This window comes from Ylistrum balloti, unplaced genomic scaffold, assembly GCF_031769215.1.
Source record: "Ylistrum balloti isolate Yb309-2 unplaced genomic scaffold, AGI_CSIRO_Ybal_v1 Utg369928, whole genome shotgun sequence".
Taxonomy (NCBI): domain Eukaryota; kingdom Metazoa; phylum Mollusca; class Bivalvia; order Pectinida; family Pectinidae; genus Ylistrum; species Ylistrum balloti.
The window spans coordinates 373,272-398,547 of NW_026782042.1; the positions used below are offsets into that span (position 1 = coordinate 373,272).

Consider the following 25,276-nt stretch of genomic DNA (forward strand, 5'->3'; position numbering starts at 1 on the left):
AAGAAATAATATAACTAGATGTTTCTTCTTTATATCTATAACGGTAAGACATAAAGCATTCAAACAAAAACACGAAAGGAACATATATATTTTGATACATCGTATCGTGTATAAAGTATGAAAAGTGACTTCATCGTGTGGATTTCCTGGGTTTTGGTTTTAAGGAAACAGAAAATGTGTTTGAAGACAAAATAAGCTTATTGTTGTTTTTTATATCAACTATGTATTGAATTGATCGCATATATGTGACTTTCTAGTTAGTAAGAAAATGACTGGTACAAATAGTATAATATTAAACTCTCTATAACAGTACTACAGGTAGAGGTGTGTGATCTGTTATATAATTACAATGACGAGGAATATACTTGTATTCAGAAAATTAATAAAATGATTTTTTTTAAAAGTGCTATTTCTGGATTGAAATAAATCTGCACGTATTTAGAAACTATCTAAATAACAAAATCATCTTAAATGATATTTTAGTAATATTCATGCTATTAACTAATGGCGCTGTAAACTATTTATCGCGAATCATTTTACATGGGACCAGCATCATCCATGCTGTCTGATCTGATAAACATAGCACAGCTGTCGACTTGATTTCAAGGACTGAAACTCGCATCATGATTAAACGGGAGGGTGTGGGTTTTATATTAATGCCAACAAAACACAAATCACTTTTAATGAGATCAAACAAAGATGAAAATATCTGATTAAAATTTCACCGATGTTGACTTTTATCTGAAGAAACGGACATTTTTTTAATGAATACCTAAATATGTGAAAGGTTAATGCATACCCGCATTTGCTTTAAGTTCAATAACAAAAAAGTAATGTTTTAAAAGCCGATATATTGTGATTAGTGAACATATGTTGTTCTGGAGTAATGCGTTCGTCTAGTATATGATTACAACTTTCCTATCAACCAACTCTCCTCTCCTCAAACAGAAATACTATCCTGTTAAATAACACCCTGGACCTGTTCAACGGTAGAAATTGACAACAGCTGTACAAATACAAGAAATAATAGGTATAGTTTTCTTATAGATGATATATTACGTAAGTGAATCAAGGACCGAGTCATTTAGATAGAGGCGAGTTTGTCGAGTGTTGCTACTAAATATGACAACTTTGGTTATATCGTCGAATTAGCAATGTGAAACGTGTTTAGCATAGAACGTATATCTGAACGAAGAGTGAACAGAGTCTTTATCTAATCTATTTATTGTCTAATGGTTTTATATTGTATGTAAGACTCGAATATAATCAGATCAATAGGTGATTGATAGTTTTATAATCAATGACAATAAAATCGGGCATTCATAGAACGAATCACCTTTGCCTGACACTTTGGTCAGTATACTATTCACAGAAATATTGCATGTATTTTACACGTGTTCTAATTCGACACGAATGATATTTTAGCATATATATAAAACATTGACAGTTCATCATTGTGCTCATGTTTAGGTTATTTGGCCCAAAGATCAAGATGATCCGCCATCGTGTATAGGCTGTCCTTGTGCGCCATGTGTAAACGTTTTACATCTTAAACTTCTTCTCAAGTTCCACCGGTGGAAATTCAACTGAAAATTGTCTTAAATGATCCTGAAATTGTCCTGTTTAAGCGTTGTTATTTTCTGAGTAATTCCAAAATCCGATATGGCCGCTTTCTTGAAACACTTTTTAACATTTTCAAATTCCGCTGTTTGCTGGTGCAATTGATCTGCATATTTTCCATGTGTTCCGATATTGGGATTTATCATAAACTTTCCTGGAATGATTATGTACTTGTCTTAACCAACTGTCAATGACAGACATAGTGGACAATGGAAGTGGATTTGAAAGGAAGATGATCATCTCCTTACATTGGCCAGACAGCTCGCAGGCCAGATATTGTTAATTCGCAATTTTTGCTATCATATTACAGGTTATACCAACGTCCCTGCAATATGACTGTTCAGTTAAATGACACAAGATAATGGTGCGTTTGTTTTTGTTCCATTTCAGTAAGTTCTGTTATGAAATGAACGGTGTCATTCAACACATTACTAAGGAAGCAAAGTTTGGGTACGAGCAAGGAGAGAAGCTACAGATAGCAAGGACATAATTATAGATAAAAAAGATAGAAGACTATCGACGTGCACATAAAATAAATAATCATATTGGAGCGAGGAAAGTGCCTGTTATATTTTGCTGCATATCGTAAACGGCGCCTGATGGTATGTAAGGTACCCTGCAGAATCGCTGGCTTAAATGCTGCATTGAAGAGATTAAAATTGATCTGATGTCCCCATTTTCAGCTCACACAAAATGGCTGTTCGATGTGAAATGCAGTCCTGTGTATGCACTCTAGTCATATCCAGTATTTATATTCAGCTCTCATCAGATATATAGACTAAGTTTAATTATGATTGAGCTAAGCATTCCTTTACTTCATTAAAGCTGTACGATATGTTATCATGAAGACATGTCTGACGTACACATTATCTAGAATGAAAGATCTAGTAATTCCTAGCAGAGAACTACGTCCTCTCTGACATGACCAGACAATGTACGGTTATGACCTGTAAAGGATAACGAGGCCTCGATACGACCTCATAAAAGGAGACCCATTGATCATTGTTCATTGTTTCATAATGTGTCTTATCTATGAAATTTGATATTCATCCAGGTTCACAACATTGATAACCACTGTCTGGCTTAAACGATCGATAATATATAGAGACATGTGTAAATGTTTATCAACTGAACAAATAATATCATTTGGTACAGAAGTAATAATCAATGAAATATATAAAATATCCGTTCATTTCTGATGCGATTTTTGTTCTTTATGGAAATAAGTGCTTTAAATGAAAACAATATCGGAATACCAGTATGTTAATGAATATGTAAATGGTTCTGTCTGATCGACAACAGTCATCGTGTATATCTGGGTACATCAAATGTGATGCTCTCAAAGTACAGCCAGGTCATCATCCATATTAATACAACACATCTGATTTTATATCGTTAAAAAGGATACAAGTACATTATAATAAGATCTTGATACAACTTCCAAATATCTATATGTCAGCTGTCGACATTGTAATAAACAATCACGTGCCCATATATATATTTCGCGCGCAGTGACTACTTCCGCCGGATGTAGATACCTGCGTGAAGAATACACGGGAGAAACATGCTTTCGTTCTGTAACAATAGGAGCGAATGTGTAGCGTTACCTACGGCCAATACCTATAAACTGGACATTTCCAGGCAATCTTCAACATGCGTTATGTCCAGTGAGGACTTATAAAGCTGTATACCAAGCTTTAGTCCATGGTGAACTGGTGGATCAGAACCATGACCAGGATGTCTGATGAGGTATTTTGATGTGTTAAGGAGTTCCGTGGTGAACTGGTGGATCAGGACAATGACCAGGAAGTCTGAGGAGGTATTTTGATATGTTAAGGAGTTTCATGGTTAACTGGTGGATCAGGACTGACCAGAATGTCTGATGAGGGATGTTGATGTATTAAGGAGTTCCATGGTGAACTGGTTGATCAGGACAATGACCAGGATTAGGGTCTGATGAGGTATTTTGATGTGTTAAGGAGTTCCATGGTGGGATGTATGATGAGGTATTTTGATGTGTTAAGGAGTTCCATGGTGGGATTTATGATGAGGTATTTTGATGTGTTAAGGAGTTCCATGGTGAACTGGTTGATCAGGACAATGACCAGGATTAGGGTCTGATGAGGTATTTTGATGTGTTAAGGAGTTCCATGGTGAACTGATGGATCAGGACAATGACCAGAATGTCTGATGAGGTATTTTGATGTGTTAAGGAGTTCCATGGTGAACTGGTGGATCAGGACTGACCAGAATGTCTGATGAGGTATTTTGATGTGTTAAGGAGTTCCATGGTGAACTGGTGGATCAGGACAATGACCAGGATAGGGGTCTGATGAGGTATTTTGATGTGTTAAGGAGTTCCATGGTGAACTGGTGGATCAGGACAATGACCAGAATGTCTGATCAGGTATTTTGATGTGTTAAGGAGTTCCATGGTGAACTGGTGGATCAGGACAATGACCAGGATAGGGGTCTGATGAGGTATTTTGATGTGTTAAGGAGTTCCATGGTGAACTGGTGGATCAGGACAATGCCCAGGATGTCTGATGGGGTATTTTGATGTGTTAAGGAGTTCCATGGCGAACTGGTGGATCAGGACAATGCCCAGGATGTCTGATGAGGTATTTTGATGTGTTAAGGAGTTCCATGGTGGGATGTATGATGAGGTATTTTAATGTGTTAAGGAGTTCCATGGTGGGATGTATGATGAGGTATTTTGATGTGTTAAGGAGTTCCATGGTGGGATTTATGATGAGGTATTTTGATGTGTTAAGGAGTTCCATGGTGAACTGGTGGATCAGGACAATGACCAGGATAGGGGTCTGATGAGGTATTGTGATGTGTTAAGGAGTTTCATGGTGAACTGGTGGATCAGGACAATGACCAGGATAGGGGTCTGATGAGGTATTTTGATGTGTTAAGGAGTTTCATGGTGAACTGGTGGATCAGGACAATGACCAGGATAGGGGTCTGATGAGGTATTTTGATGTGTTAAGGAGTTCCATGGCGAACTGGAGTAGATACTTAGTATTTAGACGTGACTAGATCGTTGGTGGAGTGAAACTATATCCTTTGATATACTCTATGGTACCTGGCGATGTGCTGTCAGTCACGTGCATAGACAAGAGGTGTGGGACATGCAATTATATACACGTAGGGAAATATCTCATTTTGGAAAATTAGAAAAATGGTGGAACCAAACAGTATCTTAAATTGCAAGAATCTAATTTATGTGATAGTTTGACAACATTTAAAGAGCAACCGTAAATAAAATAAGTGAGAGTGTTCGGACACATAGACAAAAACATACGCCTGAAACACGACCCATTCTACTGACTAAACAAATCTCTCCCAGAGTGCATTGTGTTGCCCAATGTACTACCTCTGTATACGGCTCACGTCATATCAGGATTCTTGAAGAACGCATCATGTTTAGTTCAATATGAAATTATTTCAATATTTTTCAAAATCTAAATAAAGATGTTCATCTTGGAAATGGTAACGGTTTTTCTACACCTTATGGATAATATCGCAAAAGAAAAATGGTAAGTAAGCCGATCGGCATGTTCACATTACGTACTTCCGTTTTTCTGCTACCGATGTGTTGTAGAGATACGTTGTCAAATATTGTGAAGATAATGATGATAATTGATGGTAATTTGGTTACAATATTGATACACTTCCTCCCCAAAAGCATGTAATTATTTACACTGATCGATCACGTACAAAACAGTCTATAAGGTTTTCCTTCGTTGGTGATGTAAGGGATGCCGCCATATTTTTGCCTGACGTCTAACTTTGACCCTGACCACAATGCTATCTATCGTCAGTCCGTGAGATATTTACTGTGGTGTATTGTGACAGTTGACGAACGACAACTCTGGTAGAGATTGTTAGTGAAAATCGGGATTTTTTTTATCTAGGCTGTATAAATACGTACTATTGTAATTCACTGGTCTTTGCAAAGAAATGTTTCCAAACCAGAAAAGGGAGACGGTCTTTATTTCGGCTTGTGGGATCACTATAGGGGAGATACAATAACTGATTAGCAAGATTGAATTCTCCATACCAGAAATAGCCAATATGACTGTTCTTTATTTGAAACTGCTATAGCACAAACGTCTTCTGACAGAACGAGGTACAAATGTACGTATGTATTTGATCACTCGGCACATCTCGGCTGATTTCCTAACTACGTCTATAAAGAGGTACGAGAATCAGCCGAGGTTTGCCGAATAGACTTTTGATGTAGAACTTGTAACTGATCGCATAAAGATGAAAAGTATTGATATAATTCCAAATAGATTTGGATATTTTACTTTTTTCTTGTGGCTCAGTGTACAATCTTCTTAAGTTTTGAATATTTCTTATCAATCAATTCACTACTGATATTTCCGATTTCGCAGCAGAAGTGGCCGTATAGACCTCTGAAAGTTTTGTCTATTCTGTTGCATACAATTTACCAATCTCTTTCTTAACCTCTTCTGGGAAATTAATGATATACTACAAACAAAAAATACAGATTTCTCTGTCTTTATTTATGCTTTTGCTTATGACATCAATCTATTTAAAGACATGGGATGACGAAAATAAAATTTCTGCATGGCGTCATACAGTAAAATAGAAATGAAAAACCAACATGTCAATATAATCATAATTCTAACTCAAATTCAATAAAACTAGGGTAAAATATGAACAATTAAATATTTACACAAAGACTCCTGAAAAAGCACGAAGAGAATAAGTCCAGGTGGTCCGAAAGAGTAAGCGTCTTCTGCTTCAGTCACGACACACATCGTGTAAATCTTGGTCAGGTAATGTTACATTTTTATTCACTTACTCTATAATAGACATTTTTCTGCCTTTCATTTCCAAGAATCCTCGGAATATGAATGGTGCAAGCATCAATCCGTCTTGAAACCAGCACGAGACTATATCCGGAGTAAACGTGACAGGACAGCTATTGCCAATACACTAATACACCGGGATGAAAGAAACTTTGACGCGTAAATAGTTATCATGTAGGATCCAAAGACAATTAAATTACTCGCGTGATCATTCCAGATATAGCAACCGAACACGACTCTGTTTTTCTCTGGGGAGATCACCATTGTTAAGAATAACATAAATGTCGGTAATGTGTAATGATTATAGGCAGATATATACATGAATTGTGAAATCAGATAAAGGATGCATAATTCGCCTCAGAGCTTCCAATAATACTTCTGTTTTGAAATAAATACATCCAGGTGCAACATAATGGATTGAAATTGTCACCGCCTATTGCTTTTAACCATTTAACCTTACAAATTGCAGAGGAGTGTTGTTCTGGGATGACAATGACTTTACATTACAAATATAGCGGGCTCCAATGGGATACGTCAAGCACTGCCTTATAGCAGTCATCCAACGATAACGGAACCTTTTTCATGGTGTAGAATAGACTTTATTTTATTTGTTTCATTCAGTAATATTAAAATTGATATTGACGTTAAATTTTCATTTTTTTTCTCAAAGCAATGGGCTTAACCTGCGCTTAATACAAAAGATTAGCAAAAGCTCCAAGACCCTTTTTATTTTTACCGTAGAATTGAATAGATAATATATCATTTTTATTCCGTCCTCACTTACTCTATAGATGGACACGTGTGATGATGAGGTTGATGATGATGACAATAATGAAGTGACAAGTGACCGCCGTCACACAACAAAGGAAAGCAATCGTCAACAGTATCGATAATACAACTGAGATCAGAGATAGGGTACACATGACCTGGTCAAGTGATGATAGTTATATATATCTGGATAAACTGGTGTGAATTAGACAATGTTACTTGACCACTAGCATATAGTATGTCAATAATTGTGTACTTTATCGACAAACAACAGATATTACAAAACCTGCCGTTATATAAGATTCTGGAAATGAACACTCGGCATGGAAAATATTGAATATATATATATCACACCCTATATCTCGAATGATGTTCTGACCTGATTGCACTGGATAACCCTTCATATCAGACTGAATACATATTACACCCTATATCTCGAATGATGTTCTGACCTGATTAAACTGGATAACCCTTCATATCAGACTGAAGATATATCACACCCTATATCTCGAATGGTGTTATGGTATCCTTGATCCAAGACAAAATTAGGCTGAAAACAGTAAGCTATTTTTTGAGGTTATGTTGTGATTTTTCCACTTGAGCCAATGGCAGCTCCAGAATACAACAATCGAAGCTAAAACTGAAGACACTCATGGAGCAGAATAGGCCTCACAAAGAGGCAGGACAGTCAGATAAACACAGAAATTTCGTTAACTTAAGCATTGAATGTTGCTTTGGTCGATTTCAGGGGATGATGCATTGAGTTGTTCCTGAGAGACATTTAATGACCTTCGAGCTTTTCACGTTGAATTTATCTCAGAGCTACTCAATTTATCAAACCATGAAACCGACCAAATCAAGATTCAATGCTTTGATTTCAATATTGTGAACAAATTTAAGTCTAAAGTAACAGGAAATTGTATATGTCTAACGGATTAAGTTAAAATATATAGACATTTAAAATTAGAGAATGATAAAACAGTATTACTCGATAAAATACGATTATATGACACATCTTAAAAAAATACAAGACAACAAAATGATTTTGCCAATACGTTTTAGAAATTATTTAACCATTGAACGTCTGTCAGATTGCATTTATTGTCAATCTGGGTGCCAGATAAATAATCATGACGTCCGTTATATTTACACTTTTGCCATTTTTTTTTTTATTTTTAGAAATAATTGAAATTCAAATTTCCCGCTCAATCGTTAGTGTTGCGATGTTGATGGAACAGCCATTTTGACGACGACAAAAATAGTGCGTGGAAAAACAACAGTAAAATAATGACAGATTGATAAAACAATAAAGTTTGAAACTTTATTAGCTGACGAAATGAATATGTTTAACACTTTCAACAATTACTATTTAATATCAGTACTTAAATTCAGAGAATTAAAATTTCACTACGCAGGTGTTAACCGTAGGCCTACCGTGCCGGTCCATTCATTCAGAAAAAATGGCGGCGTCGTCACTTCGAGTTAAAAGTAAACGAACAGCCTGAAAATGATGAGCCGGCAAAGAAACTTGGTGTAGCCGTACTGGTTTGGACATTTACATTCATGTTTTGTCTGAGTGAGTTTAAAGGAAGAGGATTAATGCTTGCAGAAAGGGACTCCGATGAAACACATGCTACGGTTTGTGAGGAAACTGCTTGTGGGGATCTCGAAACTGTCGCTGCGTGATCGGTAACTGGGGATCGCGAAACTCTCGCTGTGTGATCGGTAACTGGAAGTGTCAGGGTAGACAACGATGCACTGAGTGATTTTTTCTGTGTTATCGAAACTGTGCGGTTATAGGACCGAAGCGAACTTTCAGATTTATGGGAGCTCATGAACATGATGTGTCTAGCCTGAAATCCTTGATCATTCAGGTATTCGATACTATTTGTATTTAGCCTACCACAGAAAAAAATATTAATGCGCACTCTTTGAACTGCATCTACAATACTGTGAATGCAGTCCAGATTAATATAGACATAATGGGTGACTACAGAGCAAAATGTAAATATAGAAATAAACATCTCCGGCAGCTACGCGGAAGAACAACATATCAAATGAGTTATACGGTCGCCTCACACCTCGCTTCAAACTGGGCGTCAGCTATTTGTAAAGCGTCACGAAGTGTGTTCTTACGATTCTTCATATGCCAGTGTCGCTGTTAAACTTTTCAAATTCATGGATAAATGAAACGGGCTAAATTTGGTACAGAGAAATTTCATTGGAAGCCGCTGGGGTAGAAATCGAAATATACTAAAATTAGTGCTACCTCTCGCTTAAACAGTATGTGTTTATGAAACACTATGCCCCTGATTGCAACATTCTGAAGTTGGACATTGAAAGTGTATTGTGGTATTGATTTGGCAGATTTAGTTAATTAGTTATGGCCAATGTTATTTTTTTTATCAAATTAGATCAAATGTCAATGTCAAAATCACATGGTCAAAAGTATGTAGTCTTGTCGCAAGGAACACACAGGCCAAATATGAAAGCACTACCTCTTACGGTGCATTAATTATGTGCAAGGATAAAGCTGACAAATAAACAAACCAACAGATAGCACAAAAACAATATGCCCCCGTCGTTCGATCCTTGGGTATAAAATTCAATAAATGTGACATTGACCGCAGGCTTTGTTTTGAAAAACGATAATATACTGCTAACTACCGGTAAAAAACATGGAGCTATGCTTGATCTGCCAGTCTGAAAAATAAGTTGAAAGTGACCACGAACTACAAGTATAATTTGATTTACAGTAGGTAATTGGTTATCTGAAAGTCGATTGTTCATCCCCCTTACCGGCTGTCAAAACTTCCTCATTAAGAGGTTATGTAATTTATGTAATATACAATTTTGTTTTTGATACAAGACTGACACAAGTTGTAAGTATGCTTTCGGTAGTGTGCGTGATGGTGTCTTTTGATTCTTATTAACATATATAGGTGGGGATAAACACATAAACATCTTTGTGTGTTAGCGAAAATTACGTAAATAATCTACCAGACACCTTAACCTTGTAGAGTTTTGTAGTAATCTTCCATTCCATTGCTCGGTTGGAACTGTTACATGGCATGGGCATTGCGACTTCTTGCTCTATCGATCCCATCTTCTTGGCCACCTGCACGACACATTTTGAATGATAGAATTTTGTATAAACTAGTTGTTTCCTTTTAAAGCCCCACTTACCACTTCCGGTTGATGAGCAAGGAGACACAATAAGGAAGTTCTGTTTGATATTAACACACTTCCCGTCCACCATCATGCTGCCATTTCCAAGCAAAGCAAAGTTCCGGACTTTATGGTAGAAGAAACAGTCCCCAATTGCAATGATAGGATACGAGCCTACGGTGAGAGAATCTGCAGGACCGAAACAGTAACCGGAACCTAAGTTACGCAAATTCCCGAAATAGTCACTTCCTTCCGGTGGAATCTCCAGTTCAGGGTAAACATGCTTCAACAACCAACCAAAGTCTTTGCATTTAAACCTCCTTTTTATATCATTCATGTCTTTGAACTTTTCGAATATTGATGGTGGTTTTGCGTACCCAGCATTGAAGTAGTAAAAATACTTTCTGTAATTCCCAAGCCACATTTCCGCAGTTCTTTTGTTATTGTATACAAGGTCGGGATATTTCATTTTGAAGGGATGATCAGTTTTAAAAATGTGAGCAACATGTGAACATGGTGATATTTTCATTCTGCCACCACAAAGCCATACTCTCACGGATAGCTCAACATCTTCTCCACCCCATATCCGCATGCCTGTGTCAAGTCCACCGATATCTAGAAAATATTTCCGGTTAGCTGCAAATGCACAACCAACAATAGCAGGAGTGTTGAATGTTTTGGTTGGTTCAGCTGCCACCTGTGTTTGTTGTTGTGGGGTTAACGGAACAAATTCAAACGCCATACTCCATCGAAAATGTCCTCTTTTATCATTTCTGAAGAATGGTTTGTATTCGAACGTTTCGGGATCTATTACGTCAATAGAAGGTTGGACTATTGTCGTATAATTTTGGTTTATTTCGTACAATATTGGTTCTAGCCATCCAGTATTTACCTCGACATGGGAATCTAAAAACACCACAACATCGCCTTTTGCAAGCTGCGTCCCAAGAACTCTTGACTTCATCGTGCCAAGTCTTTCAAACGATCTGTGTATTGTCAGGACGCTAATTTGTTCAGCATACTTTTCCAATGGTTCCCCTAAATAGTCAAGCGTACTCATGTCGTCGATGACTATGATTTCTTTTAGGAGCGTCAACGGAGAACGGTTCAGGATACTGTTGATCATTCGTTCGAACGTTGACCACGGTTCGTTATGAAGCGGTATTACGATGGATGCTAGCGGAAGTGACTTAATGTCATACTCAATTAATGCACACTGAGGAGGCCGTGGGTCTGGAACCTCACGATTCACAGGCGTCATATGTGTCTTGTTCACATTAAGATGGAAACGGTTCGGATCTGTGTCTTTATATAAGGAGATATTAAATTCTCTAATTATTTCTGAATAACTTTTCCGTGAACTTTCATTCTGAGAAAATCTTTGGACAGTCTGTTCACCAACAAGTTGATAAGGTTTAGAAGTATTAATGATCCAAAATAATAACAAACTGCAGAAAATCACTAACACCACGCCGAGTAGTCGCCATTTCCTCGAAAATGATCTCGCAGAAACTGTCAACATTGCTGTTTACCGTAAGAAGGCAGTGATTCAACTGAGAAATGTTGAGTTCTATGGGAGATCGGCAAGAATAATTTGAAGATCATCAAATTTCACATTTCGGCTTACGTACCATGTAAAATGAAAACATTGATACGCGTATTCAAACGGATTTCGTTCTTAAGAAAGGATATAATCTTTAACAACACTGAGAAGAGAAACTGCTACAAAACGTGAGATCCATTCGTAATGTCTTACACTGACAAACACAAATGGCTAATACCAGCTCCCGTACACTAAACCGCAGCCATCAATCAAAGATGTCACGACTACATCACTAGTAAGACAACTTTCGGGTAGACCAAAGGTGAAACAGGTAGTTTTATAAGTAATGACTGTACTGTATATGTACAACCGTATCCCCAATGTCCTCCATTACATGGCGTATGGGCCTTCCCAATCATCTGACGAAAGAGACCTACATATAAAATACAAGAGTTTTCTTGAGTTTCTACTCGTATGTGTAATGTTACCAATTCTGTATTTAAAACCTACCAGATTATAAAGCTCTTTATTTGCGTGTGTATTATATGGCATGACGTAGACGGATGTCAGATCAATGTAAACAAGCATAAGATGCCGTAAGAGTTGTTTCCCCCTGAATGCAGATTAGGCCGTGCACGTGAAACGCTGTGTAAAAAAGTCTATTGCTATCTGACATGAACAAACCCTATACAACATGACGGGATATGAAAGAAATATCTACTTTCATGATGTCTGACGCTTATATCTGTTAAGTAATACAACGGTTCAGCAGTTTTATGGGGGCTGGATTAGAACGACACAAATGAACCAAACAAATGATAATGATCATTCACCGTCCTTTGTTTCTCGTAATCATATTGGCAGCATTGAGGGATGGCTTTGTCTATTACTTCCAGTCTGTTGGCACATAATGTTTATATATCTGGTGCAAAGTATCTTTATCGACGTGGCTATGTTGATTCAGTCAAGTCATGTACCCAAAAGCATAATAAGATTTTATAATAACGAAATCACGTGATGTGTATGATATATATTTTACAGGGAAACAGAATATGTAAATGTGAGATAATTACGGGGCTATTAAACTACTTCTTAGTCTTATGAACCTACTTATTTCCAAACCCTATGTTGTCAGTTGTTTAGCCATTTGTGAAATTGGGAATAGGTATTAGAACATCGAATCTGTAGATCGTGCTTCAATCATTAAAACACTTCAAATTGACATGTTTATTTCTAGAAGTGATAAAATCACAAATTGGGCATTGAAATCGCCATGCTTAAAATACAGCGTAGTGACTACCAACCTTAAAGTTTTCCTACGTGTAACAGGAAACAAATAACATGTTTCGTCTGGCCTTATAATGTAATGTCTACATGATCGATTTTGCTGTTTAAGATAATCCACAGGTGTTAGTGTTGTTTAATCTCGATATTAATCTAATCGGTGACACATGCACCTTCCTTTCTGATTAGTTGGAACCACACCTCCAACAGGAAGTACAATGACCGCTGCGTTGTAAGTGCAATTAATATGTTTTTATAATATTGATTTGTTTTGTACATCAAGTTGTTTTTCTTTTGCTATCGACAGTTACTATACACTGTGTCTATCTACTGGGATGGATGAAGGTGTGTAACATTATCTAGGAAAACACCATTCATTTAATATTTGTTTGTACAAATATCACGACCAATTTCCTTGTGAGATACTTGATGGTTATAACGAGGGTCACACACCTGGTAAATGAGTATGTTTCTACATGTTACACCTAGCTATAATTGTACTATACCATATGTCCTGTATTGATGAGCTGCACGCTACAAGTGCACTGGATCCTGTCATATCCATTTTCTGTAGTAATATAGGAGTTATACCTGTAATTATACACTAACCTTTACCTTTCTATAGACAGTCCGATGTGGTTGCTGTCCTCCCTATTTATTTTACTCTTTGCACTGTATATAGGAATTTCAGTAATGATGGTACACATCAAGTATTAACTCGATCAATTGAACGAAAAATCATATATATTTCAAATTTTCTTTAAACATCTATTCATAAATTGATTAAAAGATAAGTAAAAAAAATGATAATAGGATATTTTGAACAAATTCATTCTGATCTAGTTGTTGAGCGATGCATTCAAGTTTTCACCCCCTGAAAAATGTAAATAATTGAAGAAAATGTAATGAAATAATTCCAAATTTCAAGATATTGAAATAAGTTTTTCCCTTCTTCGAAGTTACGACCCTGGTCACTAAAATATATATATATGTATATGAACCGTGGGTTAGGGATTCGTGCCAACTCCCTGTGTCACTATAATATATATATGAACCGTGGGTAAGGAGTTCGTGCCAAGTCCCTGTGTCACTATAATATATATATGAACCGTGGGTAAGGAGTTCGTGCCAAGTCCCTGTGTCACTATAATATATATATGAACCGTGGGTTAGGGATTCGTGCCAAGTCCATGTGTCACTATAATAAATATATGAACCGTGGGTAAGGAGTTCGTGCCAAGTCCCTGTGTCACTATAATATATATATGAACCGTGGGTAAGGAGTTCGTGCCAAGTCCCTGTGTCACTATAATATATATATGAACCGTGGGTAAGGAGTTCGTGCCAAGTCCCTGTGTCACTATAATATATATATGAACCGTGGGTTAGGAGTTCGTGCCAAGTCCCTGTGTCACTATAATATATATATGAACCGTGGGTAAGGAGTTCGTGCCAAGTCCCTGTGTCACTATAATATATATATGAACCGTGGGTTAGGAGTTCGTGCCAAGTCCCTGTGTCACTATAATATATATATATGAACCGTGGGTAAGGAGTTCGTGCCAACTCCCTGTGTCACTATAATATATATATGAACCGTGGGTAAGGAGTTCGTGCCAAGTCCCTGTGTCACTATAATATATATATATGAACCGTGGGTAAGGAGTTCGTGCCAAGTCCCTGTGTCACTATAATATATATATGAACCGTGGGTTAGGAGTTCGTGCCAAGTCCCTGTGTCACTATAATATATATATATGAACCGTGGGTAAGGAGTTCGTGCCAAGTCCCTGTGTCACTATAATATATATATGAACCGTGGGTAAGGAGTTCGTGCCAAGTCCCTGTGTCACTATAATATATATATGAACCGTGGGTAAGGAGTTCGTGCCAAGTCCCTGTGTCACTATAATATATATATGAACCGTGGGTTAGGGATTCGTGCCAAGTCCATGTGTCACTATAATAAATATATGAACCGTGGGTAAGGAGTTCGTGCCAAGTCCCTGTGTCACTATAATATATATATGAACCGTGGGTAAGGAGTTCGTGCCAAGTCCCTGTGTCACTATAATATATATATGAACCGTGGGTAAGGAGTTCGTGCCAAGTCCCTGTGTCACTATAATATATATATGAACCGTGGGTTAGGAGTTCGTGCCAAGTCCCTGTGTCACTATAATATATATATATGAACCGTGGGTAAGGAGTTCGTGCCAACTCCCTGTGTCACTATAATATATATATGAACCGTGGGTAAGGAGTTCGTGCCAAGTCCCTGTGTCACTATAATATATATATGAACCGTGGGTAAGGAGTTCGTGCCAAGTCCCTGTGTCACTATAATATATATATGAACCGTGGGTTAGGGATTCGTGCCAAGTCCATGTGTCACTCTAATAAATATATGAACCGTGGGTAAGGAGTTCGTGCCAAGTCCCTGTGTCACTATAATATATATATGAACCGTGGGTAAGGAGTTCGTGCCAAGTCCCTGTGTCACTATAATATATATATGAACCGTGGGTTAGGGATTCGTGCCAAGTCCATGTGTCACTATAATAAATATATGAACCGTGGGTAAGGATTTCGTGCCAAGTCCCTGTGTCACTATAATAATATATATATGAACCGTGGGTAAGGAGTTCGTGCCAAGTCCCTGTGTCACTATAATATATATATGAACCGTGGGTAAGGAGTTCGTGCCAAGTCCCTGTGTCACTATAATATATATATGAACCGTGGGTTAGGAGTTCGTGCCAAGTCCCTGTGTCACTATAATATATATATATATGAACCGTGGGTAAGGAGTTCGTGCCAACTCCCTGTGTCACTATAATATATATATGAACCGTGGGTAAGGAGTTCGTGCCAAGTCCCTGTGTCACTATAATATATATATGAACCGTGGGTAAGGAGTTCGTGCCAAGTCCCTGTGTCACTATAATATATATATGAACCGTGGGTTAGGGATTCGTGCCAAGTCCATGTGTCACTATAATAAATATATGAACCGTGGGTAAGGAGTTCGTGCCAAGTCCCTGTGTCACTATAATATATATATGAACCGTGGGTAAGGAGTTCGTGCCAAGTCCCTGTGTCACTATAATATATATATGAACCGTGGGTAAGGAGTTCGTGCCAAGTCCCTGTGTCACTATAATATATATATGAACCGTGGGTAAGGAGTTCGTGCCAAGTCCCTGTGTCACTATAATATATATATGAACCGTGGGTTAGGGATTCGTGCCAAGTCCCTGTGTCACTATAATATATATATGAACCGTGGGTTAGGGATTCGTGCCAAGTCCCTGTGTCATTATAATATATATATGAACCGTGGGTAAGGAGTTCGTGCCAAGTCCCTGTGTCACTATGATATATATATGAACCGTGGGTTAGGGATTCGTGCCAAGTCCCTGTGTCACTATAATATATATATGAACCGTGGGTTAGGGATTCGTGCCAAGTCCCTGTCGCCTAATCCAGGATCCAAACCAGACATGCTTGTGCTTGTGTCTACTTGAACATCTTTTTGTTATACTTAACATCACCGAACAGTCATGAAAATACTTACAAAAGACGCACCAGTGAATATCACATTTAAAACAGATACAGTTGTCAACTAATGAATCAAACCATAAAGTTGTGTCAAGGAATCTTCAATGACGCTGAGATCCTACAAGTAACTGCCCTGTATAACTTTAAATAGCTTTATTGCACCTCGGACTAGAATGCATTGATCTGATTGGACGTTGCTTGCCCCCTATAAATCTATAGGGGGCAGCTGAATATATAGGGGGCAATGGCCGCCATCCATTATCCTGAAAGGCGTCACTTCGTAATTTCAAATCACAGATTGGCGATATTCACATTCTTCGCCCTCACCCCCTACCAATCTGACTGAACCCCTATATTCCTGTAGGGGGTCACTAGCAAACTACATAACTAATAATATAGGGCAGCTGTATTTGTCATAAGAAATAAACGGGGTCTATCGCTTCATTTTTTTGGGCCATTCATTGTGTGTGTCTTTGTAAAAGCCTTTAACGATAAAACACAGCAACTATAATCCAATGACCGGTAGCTTCATTTGACAATAACCATCATAAGGTAGGTAACTCTCGTGCACGTGAGTTTAAACATTTCATATGTAAAGAACAGAAATACAGCGCCAAATTCATTAGGTATAAACATCATATTTCTGATTTGTGATTCACTTTTGTTCAGGTATTGTTTTCTAAATAAAGTTTCCATTTTGGGGACATTTCATTAAAAATCAAATAAATTAATTAATTAATCAAAAATCGATAATCTTTATTTTTTTCGCTAGGTGTCATAAAATAAAACATCCTGATCAATCGAGATAAATACCCGAGTAACCAGGGTATATCGTAACCAGTAAGGATGGACTGTGAACAAGTGTCAAGCATATGTTTAAGGTTGAAATTTAAGGTTTTGTAATTATGTGAGGTTGACACTTGTGTTAAACATAGACTGTGTATCAAATCAATCTCATTTTGTTTAAACATAACCTGAACGTTACTGCAACTTTTATATTTTCACACTAAGGTATCCCAATGGGACGTTGGAGACATCCAAGGTATGTGTTCATGGATCCTTTCAATGTTGGACCGTTTCCCCTTCTTATATATATATGTTGTGATTGTGACAGGTGTATTATTCATATCAATGAACACGAGAAACCGAAACGCTCCTACGAAATTAGCAAACTATCCATCCAGTGAACAAGAATATGTTTCTTTTAAAATCTTAAACACCTTCATTCCCAATATGGCTACCCGTTGGGCCTTTTTCGTTTTTCAACCAAAGGACCATGGATAACCTAAACATGAAATTGAAACATTCTCCATTCGGAAAGTCTTGTGAAAGAACTGTTTAAATTACAGACGGTCTTATCAAAGGGATATTTAAATTACCCATCATTAGATGAAGGAAATCTAAATAAAAGTTATGTGCACACATTACTTGTTTTCAAAAACTACTATCTTGCAGTTTACACTTGGGGAGCTGCCCTCTTTAGATGTCCTCATGTTAGAGAATACTTGGGATCTATTTGGATGTGAAGCTGAACATATTTGATGCTCGTTAGTTTGCCTGTTGGTTCCGTTGTTGTATACCTTGTTCTCTTTTGAGAACGTGACATTACTAACTTGGATTGACCAACGTTTACACGATGGGTGTCTCCATATAAATCTTTTGTTTTTTTTTTTTTTTTTTTAGATATTTTACCCTAGTTTTATCAAATTTGGATTATGACGAAGTTGAATTCTTGGTATTTTCTTGTTGTTTGGGTCTACATCGTAAGGACCTTATTCTATTGTACATGTAGAAATAAATCCCACTGCCTAGTTCTACTCATATCGTCTGTAATTGTTAAATGTAGCATAAAATGATAAAAAAAAATGTTCCTTACGAGAAATATTAGGCTTGACAGTCCATGTCTGATATCACTTATTTGCATTCAACACTGGACGTGACTAACGTGTTATATTACCCCTATATGAAAGTCTCTTCATTGCAGAACAAGGAAAATTTAAGTATATGTATTATTAATCAATCCCTAATATGATGAACTTTAATGATAATGGCGGTGAATTAATTTTCACCGGCAAATCACGGAAATTTCTTTTCGAAGGGATCAACAATCTGGGATCATTCTTTTCGGTCTAGCAATGGTAAAAAATGAGCTTTCCTTTCGATGGTTTGTTAGTATGCTGTACATGTATATATGTACATAACATGGAATGTGACAATGGAAAATATTATTGAAATCATCATAATTGATCTTAGTAGAGAATACATCAGTTGTCTGGTTTTGTTTGGAACATTCGAATTTGGTGTGTGTGCCTATTAAGATATAGCACTGATCATTTGTAAATCAGTCCATTTACGATTCCTCTAGCTCCAACAACTTTTTATCAATAATTTTATCTCGAGAATTTAATAAAAGAAACATCACCACTCATTTAAGCTTTCCAAACGAATTGAGATAAGACACGGGTGTCCTCGCTCCATGCCTATGAGTATCAATGATTGATAAATTAGCAGAAATGTGATCGTTGACCTTATAACTTTTACAATTTAACTCTGATAAGGTACAGAAGTTGATGTCATGCTATTATAGGGTAAATACGAAGCAAATGTGATGAGAGGTTCTCAAGATATAACATTGGCTTGGCAGCCATGGGTACCCAATGGGATGAGAGGTTCTCAAGATATAACATTGGCTTGGCAGTCATGGGTACCCAATGGGATGAGAGGTTCTCAAGATATAACATCGGTTCGGGAGTCGTGGGTACCCAATGGGATGAGAGGTTCTCAAGATATAACATTGGTTCGGGAGTCGTGGGTAGCGCTACAGTGCCCCAATTAAAAGGCGGATACGTAAAGGTGACATCTTGTGGTGTAGAAATGACAAGAGACAAAGAGATGTTTGTTGTAGATTTATTTCATTGTCTTGGCACGTGGGGGCTATTAAAGTCTGGTAGGAAAACAAGGTAGTAAACCACCACCACCATATTGATCGTCATGGTTACCGAACAACTTTCACGAGGCAGATATCAAACCAAACAAGCAAAACTCTATATAGCCCACCTGATCTCTCCATGTACAACCGGACGATACATTTTTGTATAAATTACATATATATGGCCTTCCAAAAATCGAATTTCTAGTACAAAAAAAATGCATACGAAAATTTTAAATTGCATACCCTATTTTTTGCATTAATGAACTTCGTCGATATTTGAATGTGAATAATTTGATTTTCGATTAGCAATATTACTCTTTGCATTTCAATGTAACGTATGTCCGAAGCCTTCACCGACCGCACCGACTATACAAAGGCGCATGCGTAATTGGAAATATGCATGTACAAACATGTATCTTTCATTTAGGAGAGATAAATGGATAGCTGTTGATCACTGGGGAAATTTATAGACAAAATACGAGGTCATCAGTGGTGCAGTATACTTTGGAGACAGATGAAAATGTAGTCACAACTGTCATCATCGTGATGGTAGCTTTGCAACAACAAATCGGGGTAATATAATGTCATTTCAAATCCAATTAGTATCGGTCAGGGAAATTATTTGCTTGCTATTTGTTCAGGCTGTCGGGGATAACTAAGTCACGGCATATAATTTTTACAATATGAGTTTGAACATTTACACCACTTAAAACCCCTGTAGAGAGTGTGCTAGATTAATAGCCCTGCTAATAGGCAGGTTGATTTAGAGACTGTAAGGTCTAGATCGCTATACATAAAGCCAACCACATGTTATCCAAGGGAACTGGAGAGATGTGTCTCACGGCAATACATGACGGTATGCCATGTTAACAGCTTCATGAGAACACCATCCCGGAAAGAAATCGAACCACACACATCGGGTCTCAGGTTACTTTAGGCATTAGGTCGATGTTTTGGAAACAATTCCTGGATCAGTGACCGTTTGCACAATGCACTTCGTCTTGGTACAGAACCGTCATTGGTACAGTGACCATGCCCCTGGTACAATGACAGACCTAGATATAGACAGTCTCACTGGTACAGTGACCAAGCCCCTGGTACAAGGACAGACCTAGATATAGACAGTCTCACTGGTACAGTGACCAAGCCCCTGGTACAATGACAGACCTAGATATAGACACTCCCACTGGTACAGTGACCAAGTACAGAGATACAACCGCTGATTCTGTGACTATGACCCTACTAGCCCCTAGTACAGTCCCCAAGATGAAAACATTCACCGGTAGTTTCCAGACCTAGACGCATAGTTACTGGCACAGCGACCCAGCGCCTGGTAGACTCGGAAGTCTAGATTCAACACTTTTTTGTTTGTTTTTGTGTAATTTAAACAAAAAATCAATTTGGCAAAGAAAAAGAAACTTATGTACAAATTTACTAACATGAACTTGCATTCAACTTTATACACTGGTTCTGACATTCACATAACTTTATACATATTCGCTGTCTTGCGTGCTTTCTACCGAACACAAATAGACACGGTCAGTATTTAATAACATATTTTATATCATTACACAGGCATGTCCACATACCAACAACCTTAATTATGTAACAAGATATACAATTCATGTTCAACTAAATTATTAACAAAAATACGAAAACTCAACAAAGAGATTATATACAACAGAAACGATAGGGAATGTGTAACATGTACAAGGTATACAGAAGTATGTCGGAAACGTGGTGGCCAGGAAAAGGTAAGAATAGACCTGAAAGTCAGAATATAAATACATTCTAGTATGAAGAAGTTCACTAGACACTGAATTATCTGGTAAAATTTGCAAAAACATTCCAAAAAACAATGATCGTGAGAGGAAAATTCACATACAGATACATAGCCAGTGATGTTCATGGATGGTTTGGAATATTTACACACAGTCGCCCTAGATACATTAACAGTGGGCAAATATTCACAATTTTCTTTGTAAATGAACGATTGCCAATTGACAAATATACAAATAAAGTTGACATAAGCAATAGTTTGATGACGGCGTGTGACTGTCTTTATCACTAGCCTACCACCTCTAGGTGGCGGGTTTGAGGGTATGTGGAGCAGGTGCCAGGTACTGCTTTCTTCTACCACCCAAACCTGGTAAATCCCTAAATGATCCTGGCTGTTAATATGACGAAAAGCTACAATAAACTGAACTGGACAGGGGGAAATGAGGAAAAAATCATGAATAAACTTAGATTATCAGGAAGACGGATGCCAAACAAGACACCTAAGTACATGTTACTTTCACCTTAAAACAATAACATATCTGTTCAGCGTGGCTAAATATTCTACACAACTTGTTGATGCATAATTCAGCAAATAATAACGATGATAATTCTATAAATAACTAATAAATCCAACAGTATCACAGGTGTAAAACATGTCTGGTATTGGTTTGACACGTGATTCATATTGTATGTGATAACACGAGTGAGGGAGGCACGTGGTGGGACAACATCTGATAGGAGAGAATAATATTTCAATATATTCATTTTGTTAAATAGTGATTTCTGAATCACTTCTAGCATTTGTCATTAGTTCTTTTTTCACACAAAGGTACATGGAATGTTTATACAGTAACAATATCTCTATAGGGTTTACTAACTTTGATATATATGTGATGAATCATGTATGTAGGTAATTTATTACGTCACCCAATCTTTGTACAGATCTATACACCAAAGTGAATATTAGAGCTCGAAACAAGGTTATCACAAGGAAATTTGACACCGCACACGCTCTTACAGATATAGGGGGAATCAATCACAGTTGTTATACATGGACCTTTCAAGTACGACAAATAACATACAAAAGCTTTGTATCTGAATACAACGGCATATCGTCACCCAGAAAGGAGACCATTATAAACAATATATACAATATTAGTGTTATTTTGCTCTGACTTCATCCTTTGATAAATATTCAAGATTGTTTTATAATTAGGAGTATGCACTGTCTCAACGAAAGAATCCGAAGTTACCGAGGTTAAAGGAAGTTTCAATAAACATGGAAAAGTTCAATACATCAATAATTCTTCAGTGAAAACTGGTATATCACCTTGACGTACACAAGTTGACGCTCCGGTAAGTCAGATCCATATTTTAAATATGTGGTACTCACGTGCGCCATGAAAAAAAAAATGGTTTTAAAATGAAGAAATATATCATATACAGAGTTGAAAAAAAATAATGAAAACGAAAAACTCTCTCAAGATGAAATGTCAACATCCACTAACGATTTCACCATTTGGTATCAACGTTGAATGAATTTCATTAGTGAAGAGACTTTGTAAGTTTGACATTGTCCTTATTACGGACGAGAGTACATATCCAGATATAAGAAATGAAGCCTTTATATATATATATATATTAGTATTCGACATCCGTGATGATATATACAATGGCTGGTAACAACTCGGGGACTTTGTGGAAATATTTAATCACAGTAAGTGATGACACGCGTATAAACTAACTGGACAATTGCATACCACGACATATGATTGTATTTGTTGAGGCATATACATAATGACTGGTGGCGACAGGGAACAATTCGTTGAAGTATTCACACGAGGGTAGGGGGTGATATATAGGCTACACTTTGTTGAAGTATTCACACAATGGTAGGGGGTGATATAAAGGCTACACTTTGTTGAAGTATTCACACAATGGTAGGGGGTGATATAAAGGCTACACTTTGTTGAAGTATTCACACGATGGTAGGGGGTGATATAAAGGCTACACTTTGTTGAAGTATTCACACGAGGGTAGAGGGTGACATATAGGCTACACTTTGTTGAAGTATTCACACGAGGGTAGAGGGTGATATAAAGGCTACACTTTGTTGAAGTATTCACACGAGGGTAGAGGGTGATATAAAGGCTACACTTTGTTGAAGTATTCACACGATGGTAGGGGGTGATATAAAGGCTACACTTTGTTGAAGTATTCACACAATGGTAGGGGGTGATATAAAGGCTACACTTTGTTGAAGTATTCACACGATGGTAGGGGTGATATAAAGGCTACACTTTAATGAAGTATTCACACGATGGTAGGGGGTGATATAAAGGCTACACTTTGTTGAAGTATTCACACGATGGTAGGGGGTGATATAAAGGCTACACTTTGTTGAAGTATTCACACGATGGTAGGGGGTGATATAAAGGCTACACTTTGTTGAAGTATTCACACAATGGTAGGGGGTGATATAAAGGCTACACTTTGTTGAAGTATTCACACGAGGGTAGAGGGTGATATAAAGGCTACACTTTGTTGAAGTATTCACACGATGGTAGGGGGTGATATAAAGGCTACACTTTGTTGAAGTATTCACACGAGGGTAGAGGGTGATATAAAGGCTACACTTTGTTGAAGTATTCACACGAGGGTAGGGGGTGATATAAAGGCTACACTTTGTTGAGGAGTACTCAAAATCCAGACGACAGCACATAGATAGCACTTGGTTGAAGTATTTACAAGATGGCAGCCGACACAAGCTCTACACTTTGCTGATATCTCTATGTATACTATAATAGGTGACGACACGTAGGTAGCACTTCGTTGATGTATTTACAAGATGGTAGAAGACACAATGGTTCACAAGGATATGCGGCGACACTTAAGCAAAACTTCGTTGAAGTATTTTCACGATGGAAGATGACACAAACGCTAGACTTTGCTGATGTATACGAGGACACGTAGGTAACACTTCGTTGCACACGGTCTATACTTTGCTGATGTATCTACACGATGAAACGCGACGACACGTGGTTAACACTTCGTTGGGGGTATTTACAAGATGACAGGCGACACATGGTCTACACTTTGCTGATGTAACTAAACAATGGAACGCGACGACACGTAGGTAACACTTCGTTGAGGTATTTACAAGAAAGCAGACGACACATGCGCTACACTTCGTTGAGGTATTTAACAGGACAAAGAGCCTGTTTATTACTGGCTGACCTCACCAAGATCATCCCATTCTCAACCTCATCTCCCACTTGCAGTACAATCTGAAATCAGATGAGGCAATAGTGAACATTTGTAAAGAACATTTTCAATGTAAGTATTAAATAGCATCAACATTGCAACATACATAATGTATCATTTGATAAAAGTTTTTTTTATCTAGGAGATCCGTCATAGAGGGACAAATATATCACAAAGTTGTCCGTCAACGCCTGCAGTTTGGGTTCATTAATAATATAAAGGTAGTTTTGTAGTGGCCTATTCAGTGACAATTATTGCACACTTTGTCGACATAGCCATTCATTTTTGATCTTACGACAGTGCACATAACTAATGTGTTGTTTAGGTGACAATTTTGTAGTCCATGACATCATTTACCTTAGCATAAACATGTATAACAGTTCAGCAGTATAGTGAACTGATGTAAACATTGTTGTATTCAAACAGGTGCTTTATATAACTATAACGAGAGGCACATGGGCCATAATGATCACCTGAGGTCTTCAGGTCCCACATTGGGCAGACAGAACG

General features: G+C 37.5%; 2 protein-coding genes across 3 annotated transcripts in view; both read right to left on the reverse strand.

The window, feature by feature from the left end:
- Window positions 1-10,218: 10,218 nt before the first annotated feature.
- Window positions 10,219-11,925, reverse strand: LOC132547042 (probable N-acetylgalactosaminyltransferase 8). Its single transcript, XM_060210791.1, has one exon. The coding sequence runs from the start codon at window positions 11,923-11,925 to the stop codon at window positions 10,219-10,221; it is 1,707 nt and encodes a 568-aa protein (XP_060066774.1).
- Window positions 11,926-19,684: 7,759 nt separating this feature from the next.
- LOC132547048 (uncharacterized) overlaps window positions 19,685-25,276 on the reverse strand; it is a 102,660-nt gene continuing 97,068 nt past the window's right edge. For both annotated transcript variants that reach the window (XM_060210797.1, XM_060210796.1), the window contains one exon: window positions 19,685-24,789. In XM_060210797.1, coding sequence (XP_060066780.1) covers window positions 24,685-24,789 — 105 coding nt within the window. In that variant the 3' untranslated portion in view covers window positions 19,685-24,684. The remainder of the gene's footprint in view (window positions 24,790-25,276) is intronic.